Below are 16,400 nucleotides of genomic sequence, written 5' to 3'. Positions count from 1 at the left end.
TGTCTCTACAATGTTTGTTTATATGCTTATATATGTCATACAGATGTTCACAATGTAATTTATCATTTTTTTTCAGTTAGTAATCTCATTTCCCTATAAGTTCAACCCATAGTTATCATTTGTTTAAGTATTCCTGTTCTCTCCATTTAGTTATTACTTCACCAAAAATTGAATACCGTCGTGTATGAATTGACACAATAGGATTCTCCCTGGAGATCCCTGGATGTTTTGTCGTCTCTTTCTTTTAACATTTTCTTTCTTTTTTATTCTTCCTTCCATCTTGTGCTCATCCAACTGGTTAGATAACTTAGTGTTATAGGAACCGGACACAGGATGCCATTCGGTTATTTGTGACTATAATATTTTTGATTCGATGTATTTATATGATGGCGATTTACATGTAAACACTAATATTTTTAAATGCTTCTATTAGTTATAGTTAAATATCTCGTATTTTTAGTAAAATGAATGTGGTCTTTTTGTATGTGTGTGTGTCTGCCAAAGAAAGCAAATTTAAAATCCTCTTTTTGTCATTTCTTTAGTTTTATTTAGTTCGTTAGTTAAAGCATTTCTACAGAACATAAACATATTTTTAATATCTTGCCGATTATACTAAACATTTTCGCTTTTTTTCTATTTCCTTCAAAATTTTTCATCATTAGCATCGATTTCAAGATTTTGTAATTCAAATTTTAAAACATGATTCCTATGATAGCGATAGATTCAGTATTTTCTTACAGTTCAGTTTTGTAGCTTTCCCTTAAATCCTGTTTTCTTCTTTAAATCAAAATAGGAAATATCGCATTCGTTTTTAATGAAAATTTTACTCTAACAATTACTAAGTACCTTGCTGTCATTTTCTCTTAACCTGTTCAGGATCGGTATTGAATCTGGAATGTCCTACATTGGATTATTTTTAATAATTAATATATGACCTCACATACGCTCGTATTACATTTACATATTCATGTGACAACATAGCAAGGATACAAATGACTAATGAATGTAAAGGTTTAGATAATTAATCCGTATGAAATGAATATTCTAGGAACATGAATCGCTTTTAAGTTATTACTTTATTTCGATATTTAATTTTTCTACGAATAATAATTTCGATTTGTAAACTGGATTATTAATTACAGTATATAATTAATAATAATTATAATAGTCTTAAGTATAATATATATATTCTTCTAATATAATAAATTACTATAACGGTCTCCTATATTATAATATATATAATATAATATTAATATATTATAATTATTTACTATATTTTCCTGATAGTTTTAAATTTAGTAATAAACTCTTGTCACTCAGTGTGAATTTCATTTAATTTTTAATTAAAATATTGCTTTTATTCTTTTCAGTTTCCGTGCAAAGTAATGGCTATCATGTTACACTACATGTTCCTCTGCGTGTTTTCTTGGATGTTTTTGGAAGCGGTTCATTTATATCGCATGTTGACCGAAATGAGAGACATCAACCATGGACAGATGAGATTTTACTATTCCATTGGCTACGGTAAGAATATATAAAATTTTATTGATTAACAGTTTTTGCTAAATTAGAATGCAAACAAAAGACATCTTTTTAATTTTTTTAAAAAAATTTATTGCTTTATCTTTTCAGGTGCACCCGCTATTGTTGTTGGCTTATCTGTAGGCGTCAGAGCTGATCAATATGGCAATTACTTTTTGTAAGTATAAAATCATTCACTGACATAATATTTGAAACAAGTTTAAGTGGATTAAATATGTTTTTTAAATAATATATCAACTAATTAAATTTTGTTTTTCAGTTGTTGGCTTTCTATATATGAAAGTGTTGTTTGGAGTCTTGTTGGTCCTATATGTTTTGTTGTTTTGGTAAGTACTCTATTATCTTTATGTTGATGTTTAGTTATTCTTAGTATGTTTCTGATCAAATATAATAAGTAAAAAAAATATTAGTGCGTGAAAATAATAGATAATGTTCTAATTATTAATATATTATTATTTGCCTTAAAGATTATAATTAGTGACTGATACTTTGATTTTAAAGTCTGACACCTTTTTAACCATTTTTATTTTTTTTAACTTGTAATTTCATAACACTTAACTTCAAATTTTCTATCAAATATTTCTTTTGTTGCTAAAAAAATGCTTTTGTTCTCATATAAATATTTATCCTGTACTTAATACTGATCATTCCACAAATTTAAGTAAATTTTAAAACATATGTAAACAAAAATTTTAAATAAAACGAATTAAATACATAATGTTGTATTTTGCAATTATAACTTTTTGTTATGGTTACATATAATAGTATTCAACTCATTATATTTATTTTGTAAATTGTTCAGTTGAATCTCGGAGTATTTGCAATGGCCATCAGAGCAAGTGTGCAGATTAAAGACACCATTATGGATTTCGGAAATTTGAGGTAAGTATTTTCTTTCAGGAAATGGTTATTTAATAAAAAAAAATTCAGTGTGTAAAAATAATTATTTTAAACATAAAATTGAAATATTGATTCCTTTGTAATTTATTGATTAGTTTATTACTAAATCAAAATGTATTTCTTTTGTTTAATAATTTGAAATTATTACATTATTATAAATATTAGCAAAATCAAACTTTTTGATATTCATAACAATTTATTTTCGGTTAGATGTGAATGATTTTTGATATTCATAACAATTTATTTTCGGTTCTTTGTGAATGATTTTTGATATTCATAACAATTTATTTTCGGTTCTTTGTGAATGATTTTTGATATTCATAACAATTTATTTTCGGTTATATGTGAATGATTTTTGATATTCATAACAATTTATTTTCGGTTATATGTGAATGATTTTAACACACTTCAATTAATTTTATTTTGTTTCATGAATATAAAGATTGAATTTTATAAGAAATTTTTCACTCACAAAACCTATTTCGATATATTGAGAAATTTATTATCAGTTAATTATTATAATTGAATTTTGAATACATTACTGGCATTCAATTTGCGAAAAATGTTAATTACGAAGTATTCAATTGTATTTATAATGAATTAAAAATTAAAAGGTAGAAAACAATTAAAAAATAATAATCAACTTTTTATTATACTGATAAACATTTTGGACTTTTAAAAAATCAGTATATTTTTTAACCCATTGGTGCGCATCACTCACCTTTCAAGACGCTGCATCATTTTAACTTTTTATTTATTTATTTTTCACTTTTGATAGTTGAAATGAACATACAGAATGGTAAAAATATGTAGATTTAATTTCTTTAGGGGAATTTAACTTAAAATTAATTATGTATATCTATTTTTCGGAACAATAAACAATAAATTATTGGGTGAATAATCATGCATTGGATTACTTTTCCGAGTGTAAAGAGTTAATACATTTGTATTTTTAAAAACTGTTTTTATATTTATTTTAGGACCGTATTGTGGCTTGGAATTGTTCTCTTACCCCTTCTAGGAGCAACCTGGGTTCTTGCCATTCTCTCAGTGAACGAATCCTTAGAAGTTTTACATTTCATCTTCTCGTTATTTTCCTGCATTACCGGAATTTATATTTTCGTCGGTTATTGTATAATAAATAAGAAGGTGAGTTATATTGTAAAGACACACCAAGATTTTAAATACGAAAAATATGTTTTACTTTTTAATTCCATGTACATTTATAGAGCCATTTGAACACACATGAGCTCCCTTGGCCCAAGTATCACACATAGACAATATTGTTGAGCATGGATAATATAATATAACATTAAACATTAAACAATGTTCGCAATATTGTTAAGCATGAATAATATAATAGCATTAAACAATGTTCGCAATATTGTTGAGCCTGAATAATATAATAACATTAAACATTAAACAGTGTTCGCAATATTGTTGAATATTGAATAATATAATATTCCCAATTATAGCTAATTATGAATTTGAATGTCTATATTCTTTAATTATTAATCCTGCTCAGTAATTAAGGATTAAGTTTAATATCATGGCACAACTACTCATATTTTCATTGACGATGTAGATTAATACTCTACACTCTACATTAAAAATTTCTTTGTTTGTGTCAGTATGCGCAATTTTTCAATTCCTACTATTAGCTCCTGCTCTCTCTCTCTGTATATATATATATATATATATCTTGTTCAAATTTTCAGTCGTTAATAAAATACTTTTTATTCATCCACTCAAGTTCAAATACATTTTTTTAAACTTGTAGTGGATGGCACTTGATGTTAATACAGTTTTTTCCAAATATTAATTAATTAATTAAATTTGTCCATTAATTTCTATTTGGTTGCCAAAGTCACCAAATCTGTCACCATGTCGCCAAATGGTCACTAAGTTTATCGCCAAGCTCTATTTTGCCACTTAATATTGTAATTCTGTCATATATATGTAATTATTTAATAAAAAGTCACTAAAATAAAAAAAATTTTGTTGATCTAAGTAGGAATTTACTTAATTTTTTTATATATATATTACTTTTTTAATGATATACATGCTTGTGTAGTGTTACAAGATCGATGGCTGCCCAATTACAAGCTCTAATCATTTTATTAATATTAACAAATAAAAAATTATAATTACATTTTTCTTGGTTTGAAAATTGTAATATAATCAGTGCTGTAGCCCAAGGATAAACAATTTATAATTAGCCCATAGGATAAGACGACTACCCGTTTTTTTTCTTCTTACATCTTGCAGCAATTCACATTTTATTAACTACTATATTTTGGGTATTATGTTTAATAAATAATTGATATAATTTCAAATTTTCATATTCAACAAGAAGGAAATTGTTTTGAGCAAAAAATTGCGATTCAACAAATAATATATTTATTTCATTAATTTTAATTAAAAAAATTATTTCAAAAAATAATTTTTTAAAATATGTTATAGCAATTTCTCCTGGATTTCTAAATTCCTTAATTTAGACTGATACATGTAAAACTGAAAAAACAATTAAAGTTTTGTGTAAAGATTAACAACATTTGAAACTATATGAAGCTAAATTATGCTTCTTGTTCTTTGGATTGATGCTTATAAAATATTATATATGTAATAAATTTAATTATCACTTTTAGAATTATTTCTTTTTCTCACCACTTAAAATCAAATATAAAAATGTAACTTGTGAGTCGCGCGGACTTGTGATTCCCTAACTCTCAGGATGCAATTATTGTTCTTTTAAATGTTTAAGTTGATCTGCAGTATCATGTGAAAATCACAAAATTCAAAAGTAGGTCGAGAAAGCTCTTTTTTCTGGAAAAATACAGTTTTAAATGCATTAAAAGCTATAATATGTTCTCAGATTATCTTTGTCTTTATACAGTGCCCAGAGATTGCATTATTCTGGGTAATGGTCAATCATGTTTTCATAGTATTTTCTCAAATTTTTCATTAAAAGGAAATTGTTGAAATAGCTGAAACCTGGCTTGATGACAATAATAAAAGACGATATTCAATCGAAAGCAATGACGATTTCCTTGGTTAATGTTTTGACTGTTCTTGAAGTTTTATTTACAACAATTACTCTATATATGCATTGAATAAGATATTTTTCATTAATTCCTGCTTCTATTACAGGTAAGGCAACAACTTTTGCACACTTGGGCTCGAATGAGGGGAAAGAAGGTGCCTTATGACGAAAGCTTAAGTGGGACCAGAACCACTGTGGTATCGGTAATTATTAAATAAAGATATTATTGGATAAAGAGGTCTAACTCTATTTCTTCGTTACATTTTGCTATTTCCTGCTACTTATGATTCTAAATCTTCCTATATTTTCCAGCGTTCTGCCCTAGCGTACCAGAATTCGTCATTCGACGTTCTTCAACGCAACATGGGTATCTCGACATCTTCAACGACAAGTCGCTCTACCACAAAGACATCGAGTAGCCCATACCGTTCGGACTCTCACCTCAAGAATACCTCTACATCCACCTCTCATGCTGGATCTGACACCAGAAGAAGGTCTTCCAGGAAAGGATATCTTTACGGAAGGCACAGACATAAGCACCGTGTGGTAGACGGTTAGTATTGAATCCATTTTTATTTGTGGATGTTTCATTTTTTCAATCTTAAAACTTTAGAACCTTGTTCCATTTAAAACCATTACCCTAATTTGCTATTATTTCGTTAGATCCGGACACTGGCGAAATCAATCGACAAAGGACTCGTGACTCGGACTCGGAGAGCGACTTGTCGTTGGATCATGCATCACTCGATTTGGCCTCCAGTCATTCGTCTGATGAGGATGAATACAATGGGGACACCTGGAAAAAGAAGGCCGCGAAGAAACCACCTGGTGAGTGTTCTTAGTTTGCAAATCTGAAAGTTTTGTCTGTGAAATTTAAAAATTAAAATTTTATACAATGCGGTAGATTTTGGATACTTTCAATAGACAAGATAAAAATCACATGAGAATCAAAGTAGGATTTTCAGTGCCCAACCAATAATGCAAGCTGAAAGTTTGTCAATTTTCCATTGTGCCTGGAAATTAATGGAAACTGTTTATATTTACATTTTTCTATTAAAACGTCAAATTACTTTATACTGTTGCAGAATTGAGTATTAATAACAATTGGTGTCATTATATCTAAAAAGCTATTTTAAAGAATAAACAGTATATTAAATCATGAGGTCGGACTCGTGTACTTTTTTGTTTTATGAGTCATAAACATTTATAAAAAAGCGAAGTTCTGTAAATTTATGTTTTTATGTTTATTATCACAAACGAAAGCTATAGCAGTCCAATTTTTCCATAGAAGTATGTTCCATAGAACTAAAAGTATAAGGTAACGTTTTCAGTATAAAGTATACTTTTAACAGTATACTTTTAAAAAGTATATTTTAAAAGTAAAGTAGAGTATATTTTCTTCCAGTATACTTTTTATATGAATAAGGCTCTATTAAAGATATTTAAAGTTCTCTTTACTATCGAATTGAGATGGATAATTAGTGATTATGATGAATGTGGTCTGAAAACATTAAAATAAATATTTTTCATAACTCTTTTCAACATTACTATTCATACAAAATATGTTTGTTCATTTTCAGAAGTGCCACCAAAACCCAATATAACTGCTGAATCAAACTTATATGGAACCAATATAAGTAAGTTGTTTATTATATGACTTCTTGGCATAAGAAAAACATGCATGAAATTTTATGCACATTATTGAAATAATCTCACTTTGCAAATCATAATCAATCTTTTTGTTCATTTAGCTCCTTCGAAGGGTTTCAACCTTTCTCCTGTGAGCAACGTCGCTCCCTACACCCCTTACACAAGTTCATGGGGTCTTCCCCGCAACATTCTCCCTTCGACACCTGTGGGGCCCTGCGAAGGAATGGGTTTGACAGTCGGACTGCCAATTGCACCTTGGGGGAGAGGCCGAGAAAAGGGGGCACAGCGTTTGCAAGACGTGTCCTCTTACCTGGACCCTAATTTCACCCCAGAATTATTAGGTAAGCATGCGAGAGATTAAAATGCATTAATAATATTTAATATCCAGCAATATTTAGTTCTGAGGATAGTTGGGGAGTTCTTACTTAACCTACTCGAATTCATAGTAACATAGTAAAAGGAAATTGCACCATTCTTGGAGTATCTAAGTGACACTTAAGTTAGAACATTGGTATGCTTCTCATATATGGGTGTTGATTACCTTCCTAGAAAATATCTTCCTTCCCTTTCTGAGAAATTTCAAAAAAGGTTCGATCAAAACATTTTTAATCTGTTTGAAATAAAAGCATATAAATTAGCCAAGGAAATACCTCTCTATCATCTAACCCAACCACGGTATATAATCTGTTACGATATCGAAGACCGGTTTACCGATTTTCGAGTAGTTCTGGGTTAGAGCACACCAAGAAAAAAAATGTATTATATCTTTCTTCCAATTATCGCTCCTCACCCATGCCGTATTTTAACTCATATGTATTTGATGGGTTTAAAACATTATATTTCATACATTGTAGCAACTTGTTAGTAATTATTGACAGTCTTATTAGAATAGAACTTAACACGTTCGCTGCCATAATTGATGCAAGTGATTCGGACTACTATCTAATAAAATGCTTACTTATTTTCTCTCTTTTAATGTAGTAGAGAAGACAATATCTAATTAGATAGCAGCTATGAATCACAGGTGATTCATGTGCTAAGCAACAAGTTAAAACAAGGAGATATGAACTAAACATACTCTTATTCTACTCGCATCAAATTCTGCATTGATTGAGAAATTTTGCTGTTACGCTAATATTGCGTTTAAAACATAATACTTCATACATTGTAAAAACTTGTTATTAATTATTGACAGTCTTATTAGAATAGAACTTAACACTTTCGCTGCCATAATTGATGCAAGTGATTCGGACTACTATCTAATAAAATTCTTACTTATTTTCTCTCTTTTAATGTAGTAGAGAAGAAAATATTTAATTAGATAGCAGCTATGAATCACAGATGATTCACGTGCTAAGCAGCAAGTTAAAACCAAGAGATATGAACTAAACATACTCTTATTCTACTCGAATCAAATTCTGCATTGATTGAGAAATTTTGATGTTACGCTAATATTGCGTTTAAAACATAATACTACATACATTATAACAATTTGTTAGTAATTATTGACAGCCTTATTAGAATAGAACGTAACACGTTCGCTGCCATAATTGATGCATGCGATTCGGACTATTATCTAATAAATTGCTTACTTATTTTCTCTCTTTTAATGTAGTAGAGAAGAAAATATTTAATTAGATAGCAGGTATGAGTCACAGGTGATTCACGTGCTAAGCAACAAGTTAAAAAAAGGAGATATGAACTAAATATACTCTTATTCTACTCGAATCAAATTCTGCATTGATTGAGAAATTTTGATGTTACGCTAATATTGCGTTTAAAACATAATACTACATACATTATAACAATTTGTTAGTAATTATTGACAGCCTTATTAGAATAGAACGTAACACGTTCGCTGCCATAATTGATGCATGCGATTCGGACTATTATCTAATAAATTGCTTACTTATTTTCTCTCTTTTAATATAGTAGAGAAGAAAATATTTAATTAGATAGCAGGTATGAGTCACAGGTGATTCACGTGCTAAGCAACAAGTTAAAAAAAGGAGATATGAACTAAATATACTCTTATTCTACTCGAATCAAATTCTACATTGATTGAGAAATTTTGCTGTTACGCTAATATTGCGTTTAAAACATACATTGTAACAACTTGTTAGTAATTATTGACAGCTTTATTAGAATAGAACTTAACACGTTCGCTGCAATAATTGATGCAAGTGATTCGGACTACTATCTAATAAAATTCTTACTTGTTTTCTCTCTTTTAATGTAGTAGAGAAGAAAATATTTAATTAGATAGCAGCTATGAATCACAGATGATTCACGTGCTAAGCAACAAGTTAAAACCAAGAGATATGAACTAAACATACTCTTATTCTACTCGATTCAAATTCTGTATTGATTGAGAAATTTTGATGTTACGCTAATATTGCGTTTAAAACATAATACTACATACATTATAACAATTTGTTAGTAATTATTGACAGCCTTATTAGAATAGAACGTAACACGTTCGCTGCCATAATTGATGCATGCGATTCGGACTATTATCTAATAAATTGCTTACTTATTTTCTCTCTTTTAATGTAGTAGAGAAGAAAATATTTAATTAGATAGCAGGTATGAGTCACAGGTGATTCACGTGCTAAGCAACAAGTTAAAAAAAGGAGATATGAACTAAATATACTCTTATTCTACTCGAATCAAATTCTACATTGATTGAGAAATTTTGCTGTTACGCTAATATTGCGTTTAAAACATACATTGTAACAACTTGTTAGTAATTATTGACAGCTTTATTAGAATAGAACTTAACACGTTCGCTGCCATAATTGATGCAAGTGGTTCGGACTACTATCTAATAAAATGCTTACTTATTTTCTCTCTTTTAATGTAGTAGAGAAGAAAATATTTAATTAGATAGCAGCTATGAATCACAGATGATTCACTGCTAAGCAACAAGTTAAAACCAAGAGATATGAACTAAACATACTCTTATTCTACTCGCATCAAATTCTGCATTGATTGAGAAATTTTGCTGTTACGCTAATATTGCGTTTAAAACATACATTGTAACAACTTGTTAGTAATTATTGACAGCTTTATTAGAATAGAACTTAACACGTTCGCTGCCATAATTGATGCAAGTGATTCGGACTACTATCTAATAAAATTCTTACTTATTTTCTCTCTTTTAATGTAGTAGAGAAGAAAATATTTAATTAGATAGCAGCTATGAATCACAGATGATTCACTGCTAAGCAACAAGTTAAAACCAAGAGATATGAACTAAATATACTCTTATTCTACTCGAATCAAATTCTACATTGATTGAGAAATTTTGCTGTTACGCTAATATTGCGTTTAAAACATACATTGTAACAACTTGTTAGTAATTATTGACAGCTTTATTAGAATAGAACTTAACACGTTCGCTGCCATAATTGATGCAAGTGATTCGGACTACTATCTAATAAAATTCTTACTTATTTTCTCTCTTTTAATGTAGTAGAGAAGAAAATATTTAATTAGATAGCAGCTATGAATCACAGATGATTCACTGCTAAGCAACAAGTTAAAACCAAGAGATATGAACTAAACATACTCTTATTCTACTCGCATCAAATTCTGCATTGATTGAGAAATTTTGCTGTTACGCTAATATTGCGTTTAAAACATACATTGTAACAACTTGTTAGTAATTATTGACAGCTTTATTAGAATAGAACTTAACACGTTCGCTGCCATAATTGATGCAAGTGATTCGGACTACTATCTAATAAAATGCTTACTTATTTTCTCTCTTTTAATGTAGTAGAGAAGAAAATATCTAATTAGATATCAGGTATGAAAATGGAGATATGAACTAAACATACTCTTATTCTACTCGCATCAAATTCTACATAGATTGAGAAATTTTGCTGTCACGCTGATATGAATGATATGGCAGTCAAAGTGTTAGTCATAAATATTTTCTCTCTCTTTGAAATTTTTTTCCAAAATATATTACATTTTTAGACAACTTTTCAGACAGAAACTGTAACTGTCAATTACTTTTCTATAAAAATTATCCATCAACTGCATAGCTTTCAAATCATTCTACTCGCATCTTTGTAAATTAATGTTTATCCTTCTGTCTCTCAAATCATTAAAGTAACCTCTTATATAAGAGGATAATTAAGAGCATATAATCCCTTTTCCACTGTAGCACTGTCCTTGCATGAGACTGCAAAAAGGGACAGTGCTACAGTGGACTCTTTTTATCTTTATGTATTGACATGCTCACATGTCTGTAACCATTACACAGTTCACAGTCATGTCAATAGATATAAACTAAATTTTAAAAACTTTTCCAGATGAAGTGTCGAGTCCCGAGCAGTTGCCGGTTCCCGAGCGCTGCGACAGTCTGCAGTCGAGCGTCAACAATGACCTGAATATCGTGTCAGCGGAAGAAAATAAAGAGACCAACACTAATGTGGCTTCTGCCCTCGAGGGAAAGAAGGTGGTTCTGCCTCAACTTACAGCGGCGGAGGTTTCATCCGAATCAGAGTAAGCATATTTTCTTAAAAGTATTCCACGCCGTGGTAGCCTGGTGATAAGTTCTCGGCTTCGGAACCGATGGGTTTCAGGTTCGAGAAACGATTCCATCGAAGAACGTCGTGTAAGCGGGTTTGGTGCACTTTAAATCGTCCTGGCCAAGCGCCCTCCCGCTGGTGTGATGTGGAGAGGGGGGGGGGGGCTGCCAGGTCAGGTGTCGTCCTCATCATCTAACCGAAGTTCAAAATGATGAGGTCCGTCCCAAAATAGCCCTAGTATTGCTTTAAAACGGGACGTTAATATAACTAAACTTAAAAGTATTCCAATAAAAAATTAATTAATTAAGTGTTAATTAAGATGTTAGGAATGATGGGATATTTTGTCATGGCAAGTAAACAACTAGTAATTATGGAAAATTTTAGAAGTAATATCACAAACAAATATAAAATGTATGAAACAAATGTAAAACAAATTAAATCTGAATAAATAAGGTCAATACTTTTATGACTGAATGTTTTGAAGGAACTTAGATTTTGGTCTTCTCTTTCTTGCGCACAATTATGAATTTTAGCATTTTATTAGCATTTTAAAATTTACCATAATTTTTAATGAGTATATTATTTAACTATTTTAGCCTAATAATACTCATAACGAGCAAAATAGTATAATAACTTTGTTTTAGTTAAATGGAGATAGCCCAGGCAATCAAATCGCACCTTAATTTAAATAAGTCATTGTAGCTATGTGTATATGTATGTCTCTATGTCCCACATATCTTAGACGACAAGTAAGTTTTTTTTTATTCAGTTCTTTTAAAATTTAGCATAGAAAATTTTGAAATACGGTAGTAGTAAGACTCGGATTATACTATAAAGCTATTTTCGGGAATTTTACAAATTAATTTTAAATGTCAATTTAAAGGTGCCTAAGGAACTTCCATCTTTAGATGACCAAGACACAAGGACACTCAATCAAAAATTGTGGTGTAATAAAAGGATTATGCGTAATATAATATAATACTTTATACAAAATTAATTTTGAAATATGGTAGTAGTAAGATTCTGATTATACTATAAAGCTATTTTCGGGAATTTTACAAATTAATTTTAAATGTCAATTTAAAGGTGCCTAAGGAACTTCCATCTTTAGATGACCAAGACACAAGGACACTCAATCAAAAATTGTGGTGTAATAAAAGGATTATGCGTAATATAATATAATACTTTATACAAAATTAATTTTTACATTAAAAATTCTTTATACGAAATTATTTAATTCCGAGCAGTGTCTAGCATATCGCTAGTCATATATCAATAATATAGCTAATAATTAATAATTGACGAAGAATATTTTATCAAAATCGGCAACAATATATTGTCACGAAGATGCAAAGAATAACAAGTCACAAAGTAAAACTATATCAAGTTTATTAATTTTAAGAAATTCGTAACATACAGGCGAAGAATTCACTCCACTGCTTGTGGAACTCAGAATTTATACCTTTACAGAATAAACTAGAATTATAAAGAAATTTATAGAAAGTTCTAGAATCTTCTAGAACATTAACAAATGAATAATGAGAAAATCAAATTAAAATTCAACCTTTAAATTAATACGACTTGGCTGGTATTCCATACTTTACCTCTGAGTCATACTGACTATATGCAGATCTTCCTTTTGCGACAATATTTTAACTATTACATAGAGTATATATCAGTGATACCGTGGTGGTTACGATAGCTTTGGTGTTTTAACAGTTTCAAGTGTGTTTGTTTATTGCTGTATAAGAAATTGATATATTTTGTGGTATTTCTTTCCCTTCATGCTTTCCTTGGAATTTCAATAGATGTTGTAAGTAAATTAATTTTTATATGTCTTGAAACAATGCGTTTTTTTTAAATAAAATCTTTACCTTACATATAATTTTAACTTTTATTTTTGTAATCAGTTTGGCTTCATCTAATAAATTACTGAATATCACTAATATATATTATCTAAAATGTGATAACTACAAATTTTAAAGGGAATTTTTCTATTAAAAAATTCTTTTTAATTTAAAATATATATTTAAGTTTTTCCCTTTTTTTATACGCCGCTAAAATGCCTCTTGGATTTTGATAATAATATAGTTAATTGTAAAGTGATGATATTCTCTTGGTATTTTCTGTTTATTAATAATTTTTATAATTTTTTTCTCTTTTCTATTATTCATAACTATTTTGCGAATTCTGTTCTTAAGTATTATTAAGCCTTTATACTCGGTTGCCGAGAATGATTCATAAATAATGCTTTCCAAACTATAATTGGAAAAGGAATTTTGGTCTATTTTTCCAATAATCCATATCTACTTATACGATTATAATTTTTAGAACTCGAAAAACAAAAATACGAGGCTTACTAATTAATATTTGAAGAGTAAGACAGGTAATGCAATAATACATCAAGACAGTAATTTGTATATTTATAATAAATTCTGGTTTTATGTGTAGAAAGTTTAGGCCTTATTAAATACCATTTTAGAATAAAAACATAATTATCAGTTAAATATTGTGGTATGAAAGACAATTTGGAGAATAATGGAAGTGGAGAAACAATTTTCTTTTATATCTTCTCTCATTGAGCTCATTAGTAGCGACATCTAGTGAGGGTTGTTTCTACTAAACGTCGTTGATTTATTAAAATAAATTTTGTTCTTTCGTTATATGCTGTCAAATATTTTGAAGTTGATTTCTTTAAATAACATATTTTAAAAGCATTAATTTTTGCATTAATAATCTTTTCCTAATTACAGAGAAAGCAATGAAACATCTGTGTGATATAAACGGACTCATGCAACTTGTTGATTCATTCTGAAGACGCTACCTACGAAGATGGGAAGAGAGATAGTTATCATCTTGTAAATATTTATCATAGAATTTAACTAATTCTACTTAATTTAATTCAAAGATTCATTCCTGCAACTCTGGGCTTTCTGCATACGAGAGAAATATCTTAACATTTTAGAAAGCAGATGTTAGTAGTGACATTTAGAGACAGACTTCAATACATAAACATTGTTAATTTAATGTAGTTCACATTTTGCTAGAATGCTTTTCTTCTATTCCCTTTGCATCAAAATCTGCAGAAAGATTGTATTTTATATATAAAAACCGAAATAAAATGTTGAATTTTGTGATATAAATATAAGATTTCAAAAAAATATTTTAAATGTATTAAAAAAAGTTAATGTTTGACTAATCTTCTCACCCTTTTGTATGTCTACATCCTAATAGGTCTTCGCGCAATATATTTATATATACAGGGTGTCCCACAAGGTATGCAGGTTTAATATTTATAGATTCTGATAGAACACGTCAGGATAAGAATTTTGATGCATAACTCTTGGGGTCCCCTAATAAGACGTCATAGTCTAATTACCCACATGTTATACATTGAAATATTCGTCTTAATGTGTTCTATCTGAATCTGAAAATATTAGACGCTGCATACCTTGTGGAACACCCTGTAATTAAATAGTTTAGGTGTATTGCCGCTTTACTGGATTAATTTTAATTTCATTTTCATTGTAAAGGTGCATAATCAGTGCCAAATATATTTATAATGTAGAAATATTCATTTTTTTGTTTCATTATTTTATCATTATTTATCACTATTTTCTTGACTTTTATTTAGGAATCGAAATATGCTTCATGCTGTTGACGATGTAAAATGTTGAGGCAAATTTCAGGAAAATTTTAATGTGTGTGGTTGTATTTAATATTTGTATTTTAAATCATTGTTGCTTTCATTGAAAATATGTGTAATAAATATTTTTGTTTCGAATAGCAATATCTGTTAGTTTGTCTAAATTTTAGCAACTTAAAAATTTTTTTTAAAGCAATTGTACAAATTCATTCAGTTTTATGAATTAATTTATCGATTTTATTTGCTTTTAACCCATAAATAAATATCTTTATGAAGAAAAATGAGGGAAATATCCCCGAACAAAGTTACTTTTTAACTGATATGCATAGTTAGAATTCTTTAACAATTCTTTGAATAAAAGAAACATTCAAAAAGCAAACATATTTAAATAGAATTCTTAGTTAAAATTATTTATTAAAAAATGAGTTAAATATTTCTAAATGAGGCTAATTTTTCCCACATTTTTAGTTAGAATTTATTATTACAAATTCTGAGGGAAAATATTGCTATTTGAGAATAGATTTTTACTAACATTTTTGTCAACATTATTTACGTTTACAAAAAATGCAAAGGAAAAAAAAACGGATTGCATTTTTTCTTTAAAAGAAATGTAGTAGTCTTAATTGCTGCTTACTCGTTTATCCACAGCAGAGGAAAATAAATGGCTGGGATAATGGATCAAAACTGTTTAATAAATAGTATTATAAATAATCCAAAGAACTAAGTGTACTTAACCAGTTAAAATGACCAGTGTTTCTGTGTGACTACTTATTGATCTCTCTGCATTTGTCAATCAATTTAGAAATCTGTTGCTTCCTTTTTCTAATTTAATTTATGATCATTGTGCCTTTTATAAATGCTTTAACATTCCATATGTGTTTTCATGTGTATCATTGTTAAGACTGAGAACATTCCATTGTAAATAAATGTAGAATAATTTCAACAAAGGACGTCTTGAACAGGATGTAAATAAGATCATTCTGTTTGGACCATTCTGTCGCACAGATCTTATCCATGTCTCATAATTCTGTTTTCCATTTATTTTTTGAGATGTAAATAAAGCTGTTGGATATTCTTA

At 28.9% G+C, this 16,400-nt stretch overlaps 1 protein-coding gene across 3 annotated transcripts in view; it reads left to right on the top strand.

Annotated features, from left to right (window-relative positions):
• LOC129980934 (protocadherin-like wing polarity protein stan) overlaps positions 1 to 16,400 on the top strand; it is a 529,937-nt gene extending 513,537 nt beyond the window's left edge. For 2 of the 3 annotated variants that reach the window (XM_056091439.1, XM_056091437.1), the window contains 12 exons: positions 1,371 to 1,524; positions 1,633 to 1,699; positions 1,802 to 1,868; positions 2,345 to 2,424; positions 3,423 to 3,591; positions 5,593 to 5,688; positions 5,798 to 6,038; positions 6,149 to 6,313; positions 7,066 to 7,122; positions 7,237 to 7,476; positions 11,458 to 11,650; positions 14,430 to 16,400. In XM_056091439.1, coding sequence (XP_055947414.1) covers positions 1,371 to 1,524; positions 1,633 to 1,699; positions 1,802 to 1,868; positions 2,345 to 2,424; positions 3,423 to 3,591; positions 5,593 to 5,688; positions 5,798 to 6,038; positions 6,149 to 6,313; positions 7,066 to 7,122; positions 7,237 to 7,476; positions 11,458 to 11,650; positions 14,430 to 14,454 — 1,554 coding nt within the window. In that variant the 3' untranslated portion in view covers positions 14,455 to 16,400. The remainder of the gene's footprint in view (positions 1 to 1,370; positions 1,525 to 1,632; positions 1,700 to 1,801; positions 1,869 to 2,344; positions 2,425 to 3,422; positions 3,592 to 5,592; positions 5,689 to 5,797; positions 6,039 to 6,148; positions 6,314 to 7,065; positions 7,123 to 7,236; positions 7,477 to 11,457; positions 11,651 to 14,429) is intronic. The other variant, XM_056091438.1, reaches the window with a different exon arrangement.

Source organism: Argiope bruennichi, chromosome 8 (genome assembly GCF_947563725.1).
Source record: "Argiope bruennichi chromosome 8, qqArgBrue1.1, whole genome shotgun sequence".
Taxonomy (NCBI): domain Eukaryota; kingdom Metazoa; phylum Arthropoda; class Arachnida; order Araneae; family Araneidae; genus Argiope; species Argiope bruennichi.
This window is presented reverse-complemented; position numbering and strand designations above follow the sequence as displayed.